This window comes from Mobula hypostoma, chromosome 7 (genome assembly GCF_963921235.1).
Source record: "Mobula hypostoma chromosome 7, sMobHyp1.1, whole genome shotgun sequence".
Classification (NCBI taxonomy): Eukaryota; Metazoa; Chordata; class Chondrichthyes; order Myliobatiformes; family Myliobatidae; genus Mobula; species Mobula hypostoma.
The window spans coordinates 10,497,556-10,517,107 of NC_086103.1; the positions used below are offsets into that span (position 1 = coordinate 10,497,556).

The 19,552-nt window shown below is 42.4% G+C and overlaps 1 protein-coding gene across 1 annotated transcript; it reads right to left on the reverse strand.

Annotated features, from left to right (window-relative positions):
- Nucleotides 1-11: 11 nt before the first annotated feature.
- LOC134348839 (protocadherin-10-like) lies at nt 12-9,899 on the reverse strand. The gene is made up of 2 exons (XM_063052613.1): nt 7,339-9,899; nt 12-216 (listed from the first exon to the last, which is right to left on the reverse strand). Exon 1 carries the CDS (start codon nt 9,756-9,758, stop codon nt 7,362-7,364), a length of 2,397 nt encoding a protein of 798 aa, XP_062908683.1. The 5' UTR covers nt 9,759-9,899; the 3' UTR covers nt 12-216; nt 7,339-7,361.
- Between the last annotated feature and the right edge of the window lie 9,653 nt (nt 9,900-19,552).

Consider the following 19,552-nt stretch of genomic DNA (forward strand, 5'->3'; position numbering starts at 1 on the left):
TGTTCTGCGAATTCGTCATTGTCTCTGCGCCAGGTTATTATCTGTGCAAACGTTTCAAGACCTCTGCCGGCAAAGGAATCCTTCGATCCGTACGCAGAATTCACATAGATTATGTTCCCGGGAGCTTTAGTTCCGCAATATCAATGGAAAATCCTTTCCGTCACCAGCGAGGAGGGGCAATGGATCTCCAGCTGAAAGTGGATTTCTATTGGCGGCCTGCGGTATAATAAGGCCAGTCAATAACTGCAGAATGTATTTCTTAAAGCTGCACTGCAACGTGATTTTGTGTGTTGCAATTAAAATACAGAGTGACAGAATCATTTGTAATTATATTATCCTCGTAACAACCGTTTAAAAATGACTGTTTTAGAAAGTAATGCATTTCTTGACTACCAATGTATCGAAATTGCATTTAATAGTGCCCAAGAAATAGAGCAGCTATATTCACCAGTTGAATTTTCATGTATATACCTCATAAAACTCTATCATTTCTGTCTAATTATACGAACATCCTCTATTATAGAAGACAGAGAATTTCTGATTTGGCACCAGATTCCGGGATGTAAGGTACAACATTCAGGCACACGTGTATAGCTAAGGTGCATAAAACATTTGCATATTACTGAACTCGTCAAGGTGATGCAGAGAGTGGCGCAAAGGATGTTGGAAATGGCAAGAGTCGAGTGCCATGGGAGGGGTTTGGTAAAGGTGGCAGAGAAAGAGTGCCAAGGGCAGGGGATGGCGTGGGTGCAGACACATTCAGCCCTGGGACAGCAGGCAAGGTCATTTGATTCCAAGCAAATGGCTGATTGATCATTACAGGATGAATCTCTGGGGCTTCCTGCTCCGTGGCCTCTCCCTTCCCCTTTACCCAACCATGATTCCTTTCTACCTCCTCACATCCCACTTTCAATCAAAAATAGAGATTCAGATCAGAATCACGTGCATCATCACTCACATACGTCATTAAATTTGGTATTTTTGCGGCAGCAGTACAGTGCAATACCTAAAATGCGCCCTATCTATATAAAGCGTTCGAGAATGTTGGGAAGGGGGAAAGGCTACGTAGTAGGGACGGCATATAAGTTTCCATCAGGACTGGAGAGGTGGACTGCGTTTGAGGAGACTGGGATGTACCCTATTTTGTTGCATTTAAGAAACATGAGGAGAGCTATCACTGTATCAGCGATAATCTAAAAGACAGATACTGGTTGTTAAAATTAATAATGGCGCTACTGAATATACCAAATATTGTGCTTGTGGGCACGTGGCCAAGTGGTTAAGGCATTGGACTAGCGCGCTGAAGGTCGTGAGTTCAAGCCCCAGCCGAGGGGACGTGTTGTGTCCTTGAGCAAGGCACTTAATCACACGTTGCTCTGCGACGACACTGGTGCCAAGCTGTATGGGTGCTAATGCCATTCCCTTGGACAACATTGGTGTCGTGGAGAGGGGAGACTTGCAGCACGGGCAACTGCTGGTCTTCCATACAACCTTGCCCAGGCCTGCGCCCTGGAAAGTGAAGCCTTTCCAGGCGCAGATCCATGGTCTCGCAAGACTAACGGATGCCTTTATTTATATTGTGCTTACTGGTCATTGTGAGACAGCCTGGATTGATTTTTCTGTTCTCTAAGCCTCAACATGCATACACACGTAAGCAGAAACACCATGAATCTGATCCTCAAAGAAAACAAGATTGGAGCGATAACTGAACAACGTAAGAACGTAAGAATTCGGAGCAGGAGTAAGCCATGTTGCCCTTCGAGACTGCTCCGACATCTAATATGATCATGGCAGATCTAACTGTGGACTCCCCCCACCTCTCTTTTCCCCATAAGCCCTTGCTCCCCGCTATGCAAAAGTCTATCTGGCGGTGTCTTAAATGTACTTAATGCGGTTGCTCTACTGCTTCCCTGGGCAGAGAATTCCAAGGTTCACGACTATAAGACCATAAAACGTAGGAACAGAATTAGGCAATTCGGCCGATCGAGTCTGCCTCGCTATTCCAACATACCTGATTTGTTATCCCTTCACCGCATTCTCCTGCCTTCTCCGCTTCCTACACTCTGGCAAATACAATTACTCCTGATCTCCATCCTAAAGCTATTCCCAGAAACTAGAGGCAATGCTGCTGATTCTGGTCTACATAATATAACAAGACTCAATGTACTGTAAGAAATTAGTTGTTCGTTTCAGCCTTTTAAGAATGTAAGTTCGGAATTTAACCGAATACTGTTTTACAAATATAAAATTGCTTGAAGTACATGATGAAGATATGGGCAACATATTCCATTGAAAATTGAATTTATCCTGTTTGGCCGATTAATGAGAGAGAACGCTAACTGAAACGTACGGAGAAAGTACTTAATTCCATGAAAATTTCATGAAAACCACGAAAAGTCCAGGGTGTCGGAATTCTGAAAGAGTTAAAAAAAAATTGCAAAAACACGGCAGATCAGGCAGCATATAGCGGAAATAAGAAGAGATAGAATGTCAGCTTCCGGATCTGAAACGTGAAGTGTTTTTCTTTCCGCAAACGATAGCGCATCTGTTGAGTTTTGTCAGCATTTCTTTTTTTTTACATACATAAAGGTAACGAACGGAAATTTAAGAAAAATTATTTTTTTTAAACACTAAAGCTGAATTCTATGAATTCTATTTATGATCTCAGGCTCCAACAAGCGCACAAATAAGCTCGCCTGTATTGACAGAAATTCGAGAATTTTATAATAGTACTTTTGAGCCACTCCTGCTCAGAATGCATACAAGCCTGAGAGCATGTGATAATAATCGTACTGCTTTATCAGAGAAACAGGCTATTGAGCCCAGCGGTCATGTCAACCAAAATGTCTGTCTGAGATAGTTCCATTTTACTGCACTTGGCCCATATCACTCTAAATATTTTCACGCTATGAATCTGCTAAATTTCTTTTAAACGTTGAAATTTACGCACCTATTCAGCTTTCTCCGGCGGCCCATTCCGTATACCCGTTGCCCTCCACGTCAAAAAGAATCCCTTCTGTTGATTTTTAACAATTGCCTTTCACCTTAAGTCTGTGTCCTCTCACTTTAGACTCCACTACTTTAGGGAAACCACTGTGACTATCCCACTTAAGTAGGCACTTCATGATTTCATATTCCACTATAATATTACACAGTAGCATACTATATCTACAGAAAAAAATAGGCCCAAGGCTATCCAGCCTATCGTAACAGCTCAAGTATTCCGGTCCCTATGAAAACCTCACGATGCTTTCCTGCACCAATCCGATCGTACTGTAGTCAAGCCTCCAAGATTGAACGCCCGACTCCAAGTGCAGCCTCACCAACGACATATTGAGCTGCAATTGAGCGTCGTACTTTCTGTACGCAGTTCACTGATCAGTGAAGGCAAGAGTGCCAGATGCCTTCCTCTTAACCTGTCTACTAACGCCTCCACTTCAATGGATGTGTGTACATATAATCCCGCTCACTCTGTAGTCACCTGCGTCTCTTGTTCTTCTCAAACAAATAATTGAAACAATTCCAGTAGATTTAGAAAACTGGTCGCCAATGAATTAATCAAAATTATAGACAATAAAATCACTGATGTAAGTGGAAGACGTCCACAATGTTTAAATAAAACAGTTAAGGAATACAAAGTACAATGTACGGATGTGATCATCGTGAAAGGGGTTTCCTATTACAGCAGGCAACTGCAATTCTGGGCAAATATCTGAGGCACATATATATAGCTGGGGTGCCTTTCTCGGCCTGAAACGTCGACTGCGCCTCTTCCTATAGATGCTGCTTGGCCTGCTGCGTTCACCAGCAACTTTGATGTATGTTGCCTTATACGTTTGCTCGATACTGCAGTAATTTTATGTACTGCATCCAACTGTTGCTGGAAAAAATCATGACTTATGTGAATGATGATAATCGCGATTCTGCTCTGGGTCTCCGTTGTGGACTGAGAGTGGGAGAGTCGCAAGAAGAGAGGAATTATGGTTGGCAAAAAGGTGAGGAGGGAGCAGGAAGCACCAGGTAGACATTCGGTGATGATTTAAAAAAAAACAGCTGTTTGGAATTGAATTATCTTGCCTGGTGTCTCAGGGCTGGGTGTGTCAGCAACCGTTCGACCCTCCACCCCTGGCACTCTTTCTCTGCCACCTGCCCCACACTACTCGCCCGGCGCTCCATCCTCGCCATTCACAATATGCTTTGCTCCCGCCAGATTTACACTCTACACTCCACATTGGCAAATAAAGTGCTGTGCAAACGTCTCAGGCACCCTTGCTATATATATCTGCCGAAGACTTTTGCACAGTACTGTATTTTGTAATTTTTGATCATAAATAGGTATTAAAAGGTGTAAGTGAACTGCATAACAGTTATGGAAAGGTTAATGCTACGAAAGAATAAAAGGTTCTGAAGAGAGAATTTAGAGTGTTAGGCAGAAAACTGAGAAGTTGGACCTCCAGTGTAAGAATTTCTGGATTGTTACCTGTACCATGCGCCAGTGAAGGTATAAACAGGATGATTGGGCAGATAAATCCGTGACTAAGAAGCAGGTGCAAGGGTCACGGCTTCAGAATCTTGGATCAAGTTCTGGGGAGATATGCCCTGTACAAAAGGGATGCACTGCACCTGCACCCGATGGAGGCCAATATTCCCGCGGACTGGTCTGTTAGAGCTGCTGGGGAGGGTTTAAAATAATTTGGGGGTATGTGAAATGGAGTGAAGGAATTCAGGATAGGATAGATGACAAAAAAAGTAAAGATAGCGTGCAATCAGACTGTCAAGAAAGGAAGGTAGATGGCAGGACAAAATGCAGCCAGCAGTGTGAGTATCAGTGCGTTAAGGAAACGGGATCAAAAAGGGTAGAAACTACAGTTCTCAAAGTATTATATGTCAATGCACGGAGTATAAGAAATGAGGTGGATAATTTTGCTGCACGATTGTCAGGTATGCTGTTGTGGCCATCGCTGAATCATGGTTGAAGGATGGTAGAAGTTGGGGGCTGAATGTCCAAGATTACACGTTGTCTCGGGGGGATAGGATGGTAGGCAGAGAGGCGTGTATCTGCTGGTAGAAAGATGTGATATAGGATCGGAAGATGTTGGGTCCTTATGCATTAAGTTGAGAAACTGCAGGATAAAAGTACCCTGATGGCATTTATATGAAGGTCTCCCAACCGTAGCTGGGATATGGACCAAAGACCACAACGGGAAGTAGAAAAGGCTTATCAAAAGGGCAATGTTATGATCGTCATGGTCGATTTTAACATGCAGGTCGATTGGGAAAATCAGGTTGGTAATGGATCTCAAGAGAGTAAATTGATTGAATACCCAGAGATGGCTTTTTATATCTGTATGCCGTTGACTCTGCTAGCGGATCAGCTATACTAGATTGGGTATGGTGTAATGAACCGGACGCAATTTGGGAGCTTAAGGCAAAAGAACCCTTCGGAGATCGTGATCACAATATGATTGAGTTCAACTTGAAATTTGATGGGGAGAAAGTGAAGTCTGACGCAACAGTATTTCAGTGGAGTAAAGGAAACTATCGTGGTGTAAGAGAGGAGCTGGCCAAAGTAAATTGGAAGGAAATGCTGGCAGGGATGACAACAAAGCAGCAATAGTGTGAGTTTCTGGGGAAATGAGGAAGGTGCAGGATAGATGTATTCCAAAAGCAATGAAATACTTAAATGGCAAAATGGTATAACCGTGGCTGACCAGGGAAGTCACAGCTAATGTAAAAGCAAAAGAGAGGAATACAACAAAGCAAAAATTAGTGGGAAGACAGAGGATTGGGAAGCTTTTTAAACTCTAAAGACAGCAACTAAAAAAATTATTAGGAGGAAAACGATGACATGTGAAACCAAACTAGCAAATAATATCAATGTGGATAGAAAAAGCTTTTTCAAGTATGTCAAAAATAAAAGAGAGATGAAAGCGGATAGAGGTGCGTCCATTTAAAACAGAGATGCGGAGGAATTCCTTTAACCAGGAGGTGGTGAATTTGTGAAATTTGTTACCACAGGCAGCTGTGGAGGCCAGCTCGTTGGGTATATCTGAGACCAAGGTTGATAGGTTCTTGATTGGGCACTGCATCCGAGATTACGGGGGAAAGGGCTGGGAGTGGGGCTAATGAGGAGGATAAAGGGTCAGCCTTGATTGACTGCCGGAGCAGACTCGATGGGCTCTTCGGCAACAACTTACACCTGACATCCCCTCTGTACCTACTTTCAAGCACCTTCAAAGCCCCCTCGTGTTAGTCATTTCAGTCCTGGGAAAAATCCTCTGGCTATCCACACGATCAATGCCTCTGGCCATCTTATACACCCTTATCAGGTCACCTCTCATCCTTCGTCGCTCCAAGGAGAAAGCGAAGTTCACTCCACCAACTCCTCATAAGGCACGCTCTCCAAATCATGTAAATTTCTTCTGGACTCTCTCTATAGTATCCACTATACTGTAGTAAATTAAGGAACGTTAGGAACATTGCTAATCAGTGAATGTTGAGCTGCTCTGTTAGAGTTTCTAACAAAATTTAACAAGCTAAATAAAGAGAATTTTTTATATTAGCAAACCATGAAGAATGAAAATAACGCACCTACAGACCACGGATCATAAAGACAATCTGCATTTATAAATTAGCAAGTAATTCAGGAAAAAACAATTTCTTATAAAGACTGTGGAACACAGAACTGCATATCAAGTCAGATATATATTTTAAGTGAAACTTTGCTAAGCAGAAGATAAATAGAACCACACCGCTGCCCCAGGATGAAGAATGTGGAGTAGGGAATGCCGTTATGAAACATAAACACCGACACGGTCTATTGGAATTAAACATTGAAGCAGCCTACAATCTTTCTCTGTCTAGATATGCACTGAACCTGATGGTCAAATTAACCATTAAACTTCCATTATCTTAATTCTGCATTTTCATAAAGAAATGCAAATACCAGGAATAAATCTATAAGAGTCTATGCAACCTATACAGATGTTCAATGGATTAACAGTGCGGGAGAAGAAAACACCATCGTTATTGTCTACCGCTCGGAAAGTGAGCTCTGCTATTATAATATAATTGGGTCACGGTTTTAAAAACCTGATTAGCGGGTTTAGTGGAGGTGGGTTTGGGGAATTGGGCTGCCGTCGATCAGACGGCTTGGTAATCGAAGTTACATACTTAAATCAAGTCATTGGTGGCTATTACATTCCCTTCATAACAAAATTCTGTTTATTGCAAGGTTTTCATAAACAAACATATCATGAATAATGTTTGAGAGACAGGAGTAGTTCGTACGCAAACCTAAGTAACTGTGATGATTTAAAAAAAAACCTTCCCGTTTACCTTTGTAATTACAACTTTGTAATTTAGCAATGACCTGGAGCGAAAGGTGGATTGTAGGGTTTCAAGAAAAGAAATTCACTCTTGGATGATTCCGGTGACAAGCACACCGAGTAATGATACCTCTCGGGAAAGGGTGCAGTCTGACCAGTCCCAGTACAATCAACTTGATCTCTTGGCGCATCGGCGCGGGTAAAGAGTTCTTTCGAAATCCTCGGCCGGCAACAACAAATGGGGCACCCTCCATCGTGAATAATGCCTCCATCTTGTTTACACTTCAGTACAATTAAGAATACGATGATCAGAAGGAACAAAACCGATGTTGATCCGAAGGTGACAAGTAAATAAAGATTCATGTCGCCGGAAACATAACCAGGATTACTATGAAAATCCCTCGTTTCAGAAACATTTTCAGTAACATTCCCCAAAATGGACAAAAATATTGTAGTTGTACTGGACAGGCTCGGCTGCCCATTATCCCTCACTAAGACGACAATACTCTGCGAGGTTTCATCCAAGTCCAAAATGCTTCTCGTTGTTCTGATTTCTCCTGAATTGCGCCCTATGCTAAAGAGAGTGGGATCGGTTGCTTGAACCATCTGATAGGAAAGCCGAGCATTCTGACCAGAGTCTGCATCTGTTGCCATGACTTTGGCGACCAAGTAACCTTGACCCGCTGAATGGGGCAGGATCTCCATGGGTGATGATCCACTCGGTGTGGAAGGAGTAACAATCACCGGAGCGTTGTCATTTTGATCCAGGATGATCACATTCACGGTAGCGCTGCTGCTCAGTGGGGGCACTCCAGCGTCACGGGCTTGAACATGGAACTGGAAACTTTTGACCTTCTCATAGTCAAATGAGCGCAATGCGTAAATGGTACCGTTCATCGAGTTAATACTGAAGTAAGTGGACTCCAGCGAATCCTGCAGATTCCCCATGACGGAATAGGAAATATAGGAGTTTTGGTCCATATCCGGATCGAACGCAGTCAGGGCGAAAATAGAAGCACCCGGAGCGTTATTCTCCATCACATAGACGGCGTAGGAAGATCGCGAAAATTGTGGTGTGTTGTCATTTACATCAGACAGCGTTATCTGGATAGTTTTATTGGTCGATAACGGAGGAGACCCGGAGTCCCAGGCTGTGACAGGTATGTTATAGACCGGGGTAGTTTCCCGATCCAACAGACGGGTGGTGGTCAGTTCATAATGCTTATTCAGAGAGGATTTAATTTTAAAAGGAAGGCCCAGTGGAATCTCACAGTGAACTTTTCCGTTTGCCTCGGAATCGCGATCCGTAACATCCATTAGAGCTACCACTGTCCCAGGTGTTACATCTTCGGGGACATTGCCGGATAAGAATGTTACCTTTACATCAGGGGGATTGTCGTTTACATCAATTAATTTGATCAATACTTTGGAATGCCCTGTAATAGCTGGTGATCCGTTATCCACGGCTTGTACATCAAGTTCATAACTGCTCTTTTCTTCAAAATCCAGCTGCTCTTGAACTTTTATCTCCCCAGTTTCAGGGTCCAAACTGAACAATTCATTCACTTTGCCTGAAACACGATTAGCAAAGGAGTACTTCACCTCAGCGTTAGTACCTTGGTCCAGATCGACAGCTTTCATTTTGATCACCAAGCTACCTAAAGGCGCATTTTCTACCAAGCTGACCGTATAGACTTCTTTCTCGAACACCGGTGCATTGTCGTTGATGTCCAGCACGCTGATAGTGATTTGTGTTGTCCCGGATCTCGGAGGCTTACCGCCGTCAAAGGCCGTCAGTACGAGCTGAAATGATGCTTGTTGTTCGCGGTCCAGTGGCTTATCCAGTAACAACTCTACAATTTTACTTCCATCCTCCCTGACGTTGATGTTCAAACGGAATTGTTCACTGGGACTAATATTGTACGTGTTAACCGTGTTTGCTCCCACGTCCAGGTCGAGTGCGCTCTCTAGTGGGTAACGAGAGCCTGGTGCGATAGATTCAGCCATCTGCAAGCGAATGGATTTTTCGGGGAACCTTGGTGAATTATCATTTATATCGAGAATCTCTGCTTCACCGCGGTGTATTTGGAGGGGGTTGTCTAAAATTATCTGGAAGCCAAGTGTACAGGAAGGACTCTGTGCGCAGAGCTGCTCTCTGTCTATTCGACCGCTGACAAATAAGACACCGGTGTCCAGATTTACCTCTAAATATTGCCTTCCCTCCGGAAAGACAATGCGACATTTTCGAGCTGATAATTGTCGAACCGTTAGTCCCAAATTTTCAGCGATATTTCCAACAAAAGAGCCATATTCCATTTCCTCTGGAATGGTGAAGCGAATTAGTCCGAAGCCCAGGGTCACTGCGTAAACAAAGGAAATAAAAACCAGCGCCTTAAACATCAAGGTGGTGTTGTTCTGCGAATTCGCCATTGTCTCTGCGCCAGTTGTTTTTATCTTCTGATCTGCCAAAGCCTTCTAAGTGTAAGAGATGTAATGGCAAAAAAAAACACCAAAAATGCCTAGCTCGATTAATCTACATGTCAAAATTCATAAGACTCAACCGGTACGTAATGTGCTGATCCTGCGTCTGCAATCTAAATCGTACTTCTTTTCGCTCGGTTATCCAGAGGGGAGGAGCAATGGATCTCCCGCTGTGGGAAGTCTCCTATTGGTTACAAGCGAGACATCGAGCCACTGTCAATCTCAGCAGAGTGCAATCCTTAAAGCTAGACTGTTCCTGAAATTTTGTGGTGTTCAATTAAAATATAAAAATATTGATGGAGCTTCTGTGTATAGCAAAAAGTAAACGAATTTCTGCTGATATTCTTTTAATTTGTCTGGATTGGCGTTTCGATATTATTGATCTTCGCCTTACCAGTGAATCAATTGCAACCTATTCCAGGTGTTTTTCTCTCCCAATTCACAGTAAAGTTTCTATTTCCATGACGCAGATTCATCTGTAAAGTTAACATTAACATTTTAGGGTGTATTTTTAATGATTTTTGAAACTAAAGCACTTCAAAAGTCAGCGGACATCACAGGAAGAGATAATGTAGGGAGACTGCAGATAGATGGGATAACGATAAAGTTGTAACAGTAGACGATTTCAGCGTCCTTTCCGCTGACTCCCAGCGTGCAATGTCTTAAATGGGGCGGCATTTGCTAAACGTCTCCAGGAATATTTTCTCAAATAATATGCCAATGGCCCTACAGGAGAGGGGACACAGATGATCTACCACTGAGGAATGTCCGGGTAAGTGGCTGAAATGTTACGGGGGTCACGGGACCATAATTGTATTAGTCTAAAGCCGTACTGGAAAAAACGTAAGACGGGTGCAAAATTAACACTTGCAATTGAGTGAAAATATATTTTAACGCAAAAGCCGGGAGCTTTAAATGGTTGATTGGGACAATGTGATTGCAGCTGAAGGGATGGCTGGCGTGTGGGAGGATTCTGTGTACGAGATAGAGTGTGTTCATTTGCAGTATATTCCTGTTTGCATGAAGTTTAATGTTGGTCGGATTAGGGAGTTCTGCTTGGTAACGAATGTTGAAACAGTGGTCAGGAAAAAAGCAGGTCTTCAACTAGCTATCTTAAAACGTGTTATGGCAGATAAATCCCCAAGCCCTAATTGACTTCTTTTACTTAAGAGTTACAGCACGATAACAAGCCCTTCTGGCCCAACTTGACTGTACCATTCTGTTACACCCAGGTGACCAATTAACTTACTAACCAGAAGGTCATTAGAATGTGGGAGAAGCAGGAGCACTTGGAGGAAACTGACGCAGTCATGGGCAGAACCTATAAGTTTCTTACAGACACCGGCAGAAATTGAACCCATATCGCTGATGCTATAAAGCTTTACGCTCACTGCAACGCTACCATGGCGCCCTCGATTGTGCTTCCTGTGGCATTCTCTGAAGCGAGGGAAGAAATTGCATGGACCCTGGCAAAGAAAGTTACAACAGCTCAAGTAATTCAAAAGTTTGGAGATGAAATCTAGTGCCACCTGTAAGGAGTTTGTATGCCCTTTCTGTGACTACGTGTGTTTCCTCTGGGTGCTTGAGTGCGGCACGCCTGCCTATATCAGGGCATTGAATACAGCATTAGGGCAACATTTTGCAACTGTACGATGGTGAGACCACACATGGACAACTGTGGATGGTCGTAATCATTTTACCCGGATAGTGGATTCTAGAAGTAGACACAAGATATTCTGCAGATGATAAAAATCCAGAGCAACACATGCAAAATGCTGGAGGAACTCAGGAAGTCAGGCAGCGTCTATAGAGGGGAATTAACAATCGACGTTTTGGGCCGAACCCCTTCATAAAGACTATCAAGCAAGGGAAAGGAAACCAGTCCTCTACCTCTTCTAACTATCACCTCCAAGATTCCCACATTACTTTGCAAAAGTTTTAGGCACGTGTAAAAATACGTAAAAATGCTTTGAAAATCATGAAATGAAAAGTTTCTACGTATCAAAAAACACTCTAAAGAGCAGCAAACAGCAAAAAGCTAAACCAAATTCATATTTCACTTTTAAACAGTATCATTTCTATTAGATACACTGTAGTGCAATTTATAAGAAAATCGGCTTGTAGGCAGGTCCAAACATCTTGGAGAAGAACTTGTCACAGTTCTTTTGCAGACTTCGGCTGTCTCGCTTGCTTCTGTCTCTCCAGTCAATCCCAGATAGCCTTAATGATTTTGAGATCAGTGCTCTGTGGAGGCTATACCATGTGAAGGCATATTAAAAAATTCATGGTGCCTCGGACTTCTGCACTGTACTGTACTGTACGGCATCACCACTCCCTCGTCCATCCATATTCACACGCACGTGTTCTCACTTATCACTTGCCATCAGTGAACCCCACTCCCTTATCTTCTAATCCCGTTTTCCCCGTACTGCGAAAAGAAAAGATGGGATGGAGTTTGTCAACTATGTTCTGGAAAGGTTCCTTAATCTGTATAGAGATCCCAATTCGAGAGATTCTGGACTGTCTATTAGAGGACTAGATACGACAGGTGACAGAAGTGTTTGTAGGTAATTAGTTTCAAGATAATTATACAGGAGGATAGGATTAGTGTTTGGCTTAATTTCTAAATAGGATAAAGGCCCATTTTGATGACATCAGAAAGCATTTAGCAAGTATGGATCGGGCTTGATGATTTTCTTGCAACAGGAATATTTGGTAAGTGGAAGGCTTTCAGAAGTGAAACATTGAAACCATAGAGTTTGTATATTCCTGTAGAACAAAAAAAGGCAGGCCTAACTGAATTAGGGAAACTTAGTTTTCGAGGGATGTTGAAGCCCTGGTTAGGAAGATGAAGGAGTTATAGGCGACAAGAAATAAAGGAGGCATTTGAGGAGTATAAGAATTACAAGAGAGCACTTAAGAGGGAAATACGGAAGTCTAAAATAACGCATCACGTTGCTCTGGCAGACAACATGAAAGAGAATCCCAAGAGTTTCATAAGACACGTTAAGAGAGCAAGAATATAGCAAGCACAAAATTGTTACTCTAGAAGATCAGCGTGGTTCTCAGTGCATACCGCCGAAAGAGATGGGTGCGATCTTAAATGGATTTTTTTTTTTTGCATTCATCTGTTATGTACTGGGGAGTCGGACCCCCAGTCTATAGATCAAAGGCAAAACGGTAGTGAGGTCATAGACAGTCGATGTGCATGCTGCCTTGAAGCAAATTAGGATGGATAGGTCTCCAAGGTCCGACAAATTGTCCCTTACGAATTTATGGGGGGGCAGTTAACCATCTAAAGTTACGGGAGGACTGGAGGATAGCTATTGTTCCTTTGTTGAAAACAGGCTCTAAGATTCGACCGAGTAATTATAGGCTGATCAGCCTAATGTCAGTAGGGAGTAGATTATAGTAAGGTAATTTAATGGACGGGATATATAAGTATTTTGAGAGACAACCGAATTAGGGATAATCAACATGGCTTATAGAGATTTTTAAGGACGTCACCAGAAAAAAAATGTTAAAGTAAAGGCAGTAGATGTTGCCTACAAGGACTTTGACTAGATTTTGACAAACATACGCATTCAGCGTGAAGCAGTAAATTTGATGCAACATTTCCCTAGCGTAAGCATCAAGAATTTTTTATTACATGCTTGCCCCTGTGACTGAAGGCCTGTGATTAGTGATGCGACATAGAGATTTGGTGCTAGGCCTGTTGTTGTTAGCCATCAATATGATTGAAATCATCCTGAGTTTTGAGCTAAAGTCGGGTGTAGCAGTATTACGGTGGAGTAAAGGGAATTACAGAGGCATGAGGGAGGAGTTGGCCAGAAATGATTGGAAAAGTACACTTTCAGGGATGACAGCAAAGCTGCGTTCGCTGAAATTTCTGGAAGTAAATCGGAAGGCACAGAGGATATACATCCCAAAGACGAAGAAGTATTCTGCAGGAAAGATGACACAACTGCTGCTAATAAATAAAACCAGTGGCAACATAAAGCCAAAGAGAGGGCATATAATAAAGCAAGAACTATGGAGGTTAGAGTACTGTGAAGTTTTTAAATACCAATATAAGGCAAGTAAAAAGTCATAAGAAGGTAAAGATGGAATACCAAAGTAATCTAGCCTAAAATGTTAAAGAGAATCCCAAAAGTTTCTTCAGAGACATAAAGTAGAGAGTGGATATCGAACCGATGTAAAACGATGCTGGAGAGGTAGTAATGGGGGACAAGAAAATAGCGGAAGAACTGAGTAAGTGTTTTGCGATAGTCTTCACTGTGGAAGACACTAGCACTAGAGTGCAAATTCGAAGTGTCAGGGGCCATGAAAAGTGTAAAGATACCATTACTAGGGAGAAGGTTCTTGGAAAACTGATAGCTCTGAAAGTAGATATGTCACCTGGACCAGATGGCATACACACCAGTGTTCTGAAGGAGGTGGCTGAAGAGATTGTAGAGGTATTAGTAATAAGCTTTCAAGAATCGCTAGATTCTGGAATGGTTCTGGAAGACAGGAAATTTGCAATTATCACTCAACTCCTCAAGAAGGGAGAGAGTTAGAAGAAAGGAAATTATAGGCCAGTTAGTCCAACCTCAATGCTGGGAAGATATTGGAGTCGATTATCAAGGATGAGCTCTCAGGGGTTCTTGGAGGAACATGATAAATAAAATAGTCCTTAGACAGTATGGTTTCCTCAAGGGAAAATATTGCCTGATATATCTCTTGGACTATGACCCGCTGACTGGCAAGAGGCAAAGTGTGGGAATAATTGGCTGTCGGTGACTCGTGGTGTTCCAAAGGGGTCTGTGTTGGAACTGTTTAATTTTAAGTTATATGTTAATTATTTGGATGATGGAATTGAAGTCTTTATTGCAAAGTTTGAAGACAATACGAATATAGATGGAGGAGCCAGTAGTTTCGAGGAGGTAGACAGGCTACAGGAGGACAGACAAACGAATTTAAAACATGGGCAAAGAAGTGGCAGATAGAATACAGTGTCGGGGAAGTGTACGGTCATGAATTTCAGTAGAAGAAATGAAAGGGGTTAATATTTTCGAAATGAAGATACAATACAAAGTATGGTGCAAAGAGGCTTGGGAGTACTTGTGCAGGATTCGATTCCTTAAAGGTTAATTTGTAGGTTGATCTGTGGTAAGGAAGGCAAATGTAATGCTGGCATTCTTTTCAAGAGGACTGGAATATAAAAGCAAGGACGTAATGACGATACTTTATAAAGCACTGGTGACTTTTCGGTTGAAGTATTGTGAGCAGTTTTGGATCCCTTAGAAAGGATGTGCTGAAACTGGAGAGGGTTCAAAGAAGGTTCACGAAAATGATTGCACATTTGTACGGCTTGTCATACGAAGAGCGTTTTATGGCTTTGGGCCTGTATTCACTGGAAATCAGAAGAATGAGGGGTGACCTCTGAAACCTATCGAATGGTGAATGGCCTTGATAGCGTGGATGTCAAGAGGATGTTTCCTGTTGTCGGAGTGCCGAGGACCAAGGACACAGCCTCAAAATGAGAGGTGCCGTTTTAGAGCGAAGATGAGGAGGAATTTCTTCAGTCAGAGAATGGTGGATCTATGGAATTCGTTGCTACAGGCAGCTTTGAAGACCAAGTCTTTATGTATATTTAAGGCAGAGATTGATAGATTTTTGATTGGTCAGGCCTTGAATGGATACGGGAAGAAGGCGGAAGATTGGGGCTGAGAAGAAAATTGAAATGGCGGAGCGGACTCGATGGGCCAGATGCCTTAATTCTGCTCCTCTGTCTTATGGTTTTATGGACATATAATGTGGTGAACTAGATTAGCAAATTTGCGGATGGCACCAAGATTGTGATTGTAGTGGAGGGCGAGGAAGGCTATCAAGGTTTGCAGTGGGATTCGGGCCATCTAGAAAAATGGGCTAAAAATGTCAAAGGGAATGTATTGCAGACATGTGTGAGGTGTTGCACTTTGGGAGACGTTGGTGTAACCGAATTTGGAGTATTGTTTGGGATTCTGGTCACCTACCTGAAGAAAATACATCAATAAGATTAAAAGAGTACAGAGGAAATATAAAGCTGTTGATGAGATTTGAGGGCCGGAGTTACAGGCAACGATGAATAGATTAGGACTTTATCCCCTGAAGCGTAATAGTATACGGGGAGATATGGTTGAGATATACAAAACTATGAGGTGTATAGATAGAGCACAGGCAGCAGGCTTATCCCACTGAGTTTGAATGAGTCGTAGGTGAAGGGTGAAAGATGAAATATTTAAGGGGAAACTGGGAGTGAGCTTCTTCACTCAGAGGATGGTGTGAGTATGGAACGAGGTAACAGTGTAAGTGTTAATTGCGGGTTCGATTGTACCATTTAAAAGAAGTTTGGATAAGCACACAGATGGGTAGCGTATGGAGTACTACTGCGCAGGTGCGCGTAGATGGAACCAGGTAAAATAACAGTTAGGCGACGAGTCGATGCGCTGCAGGGCTTCATGACTCTGCATCCTCGTGCAGGATTTTCAGCTGGAAGTCCACTGTCCCTTTGTATTCATAGATGCTGCGTGACCCGCTGAGTTCTTCGAGCAAGTTATGTTATTTTGGTGCAAGGGCAGGCAAGGGCGTGGCATTTTAAGAAACGTTTCCATTGATGTGTGACACCTTAGGTCCAGGAAAATATAACTGGAGATTTGAAAAGACCAAGCTAAAGAAGGAGAGCCAACACGAATTTGTTAAATACGTTGGTCATACCGCAGTTGGAGTATCGACGATAGAATGTTCTTTCATTGGAGAGGGTCTGAAGGAGGTGCACGACTATGATCCGGATATGAAAGTGTTAGCGTATGAAGGGAGCTTAATGGGTCTGGGGTTGTACTCGCTGAGGTTTAGATATGAAGATAGATCTCATTGAAACCTATCGAATATTGAAAGGCTTGGGTAGACTGGGCGTGAAGACGATTTTTCTTATATTAGTGGAGTTTCGGACCAAACGACACTGCCTTAGAAGACAAGGACCCTTTACAATGGATTCAAAGTCAGTGGCTATATTTAAATGTTATTGATTAGTTAGGGTGCTAAAAGTTACGGGGTGAAACGGGAAAATGAGGTTTAGTGAGATAACAAATCAGACATGAGGAAATGGTGGAGAAGTCTGGATGAATGGCCCGATGGCCTAATTCTGCTCCTGTGTCTTATAGTCAAAATCGTGCGTAAATCCGCGAAACGTAATGGAATGAATGAAAGGAAGAAACACAATGAAAGATCGCACCCACCAGGATAGACAAACAGCCAATGTGCAAAAGTCAACAAGCTGTGAAAATACAAAATTTAAAAAATGAAATAATAATTTAAGAAGAAGCAATAAATATCGAGAATATGGGATGAAAAATCCTGGGTAGAGCGTCCATGAGTTGTGGGCTGTGATGCAATCAGTTAATATACTCCCACCACGTGCCCACAGAAGTTTGTTTAAGTTTTAGACGTCATGCCGAATGGCAAGCTTCTAAGAAAGTAGGGTTATTATCGTGCCTTATTTGTAATTATATTTATGAGCTGGTCCCCGGACAGATTGTCTGAAATTATAACACCGAGAAATTTAAAGCTGCTTTAGAGATCCAGGCTATCTTAGAAGTAAGTTGGTAAATCGGTTTATTGGTGTCACAAAAACCGCGGTATAATGAAAAAGGTGCCTTGCGTACCCTTCATATAGATCTATTTATTCCAATCGTGCATCGAAGTAGTCCAAGATAAAACAATAAGAGTGCAGAATAAAATGTTACCGTTACAGAGAGAGTGCAGTGCAGACAGGTGATAAGGTGCAAGGTCATAACAAGGCATAATTCATAATGAGGGCGTACTGAGGGACTACCTGAGGACAACATTTCGGGTAGATAGGACAAATAAACGGAAGACAAGTTTTAACATCGAAAACAGCAGCAATTGCAAAGGAAGGGAATATCATTATACTGTCATAACTCTAGGCAGAAAGAAATTCAATGTCCAATCCTTTAAAATTTGTAGCAGGTGTTGAAGAGGAATGTCGAATCCACATAATTCCTAGAAGAGCGCAGTGGCTAAAACGGGGAAGTAATGCTGAGCGCTTACAACATGGTGTTAAGACCACACGTGAAGTGCAACATCAATTGGTATCACAGCATTTTCGAAAGGAAGGCACTGACTTTCCGAAGAGAAAGTCCAACCAAGCAAAGTTCACTGCCAAGAAGGCCCACCAGCACCTTTACTTCCTGAGAAAACTGAAGAAATTTGGCCAGTCCCCTAAAATCCTCACTAATTTTTATAGATGCACCGTAGAAAGCATTTTTCTAGGGTGCATCACAACCTGGTATGGAAGTTGTTCTGTCCAAGACCGAAAGAATTTGCAGAAGATCGTGAACACGGCGCGGCACATCACACAAACCAATTTTCTCTCCTTGGACTCACTTTACACCGCACGTTGTCGAAGCAGTGCTGCCAGGATAATCAAGTACACGACCCACCCATCCAACACACTTTTTGTCCATCTTCCCTCCAGGAGAAGGCTCAGGAGCTTGAAGACTCGTACGGCCAGATTTGGGAACAGCTTCTTTCCAACAGTCTTAAGAGTGCTAAACGGATCCTGACCCGGATCTGGGCCGTACCCTCCAAATATCCCGACCTGCCTCTCGGTTTTTTTTTGTACTACCTTACTTTCCATTTTTCTATTTTCTATTTATGATTTATAATTTAAATTTTCAGTATTTACTATCGATTTGTAATCCAGGGAGCGGGAAGCGCAGAATCAAATATCGCTGTGATGATTGTACGTTCTAGTATCAATTGTTTGGCGACAATAAAGTATAAAGTATAGTAAAGTAAATAATTCCCTGGACGGAGTTCAGAGACTGTGATTTCTGCTATTCCTTTATCTTTTCTTTAAATGGATTTCATCGCTTTGATCAAATAGAAATATGTTTTCTGGGCTCGTAATTTATATAGATAGAGTAAGAAGAAACTAAGTGTTCTGTAACGCAAAGTCATATTAAAATTAATAATTCGTGCAATCTGGATGGGTAAAGGATTTCTCAAAGATGTACAGTACACTCAGTGGCCAGTTTCTTAGGCACACGAGTACACCTACTTGTTAATGCAAATATCTTATCAGCCAATCTTATGGCAGCAACTCAATGCATGCACATATGGTCAAGAGGTTCAGCTGATGTTTAGATCAATCATCAGAATCAGGAAAAAATTTGATTCAAAGAATCAAAGTACTTTTATTATCAAAGTATGTGTGAAAAATAGAAGTCTGAAATCCGTCCTCCCACAGGCAGCCACGAAAACAAGAAACATCATTGGTCTAGTTCAAGAAAACATCAAACACCCAACACGCGAAAAAAAGAACAAATTGCACAAACAGGAAAAAGCAAGTAAACAACACATAGTTCAACGCCGCGCCTCTATCTTATTGTAGGCGGGAAAGCCATTCTTCACTGAAGCGCCCTAGTCCGCATCAATCTCCCCAATCAAACCCTTCACAAACAGCAAAAGAGAAGAGCAAAACGCAATCTAGAAACACATACAACATGAAACTCAAAGTCCCCCAAAACGAGTCCACGGCCTCGCCGATCAATCCTTGCAATGTGGATCCCAAGGATTCTGCACTTCTTACCGACAGCAGATAGCGAGAGGGAGAAGAACACGGGCAAACGTAGGAAGACGGCGCTATTCTCTACTCTCGTCCTAGTCGACTTCAAACTTGCTGTTTGCCTCAATTGAAG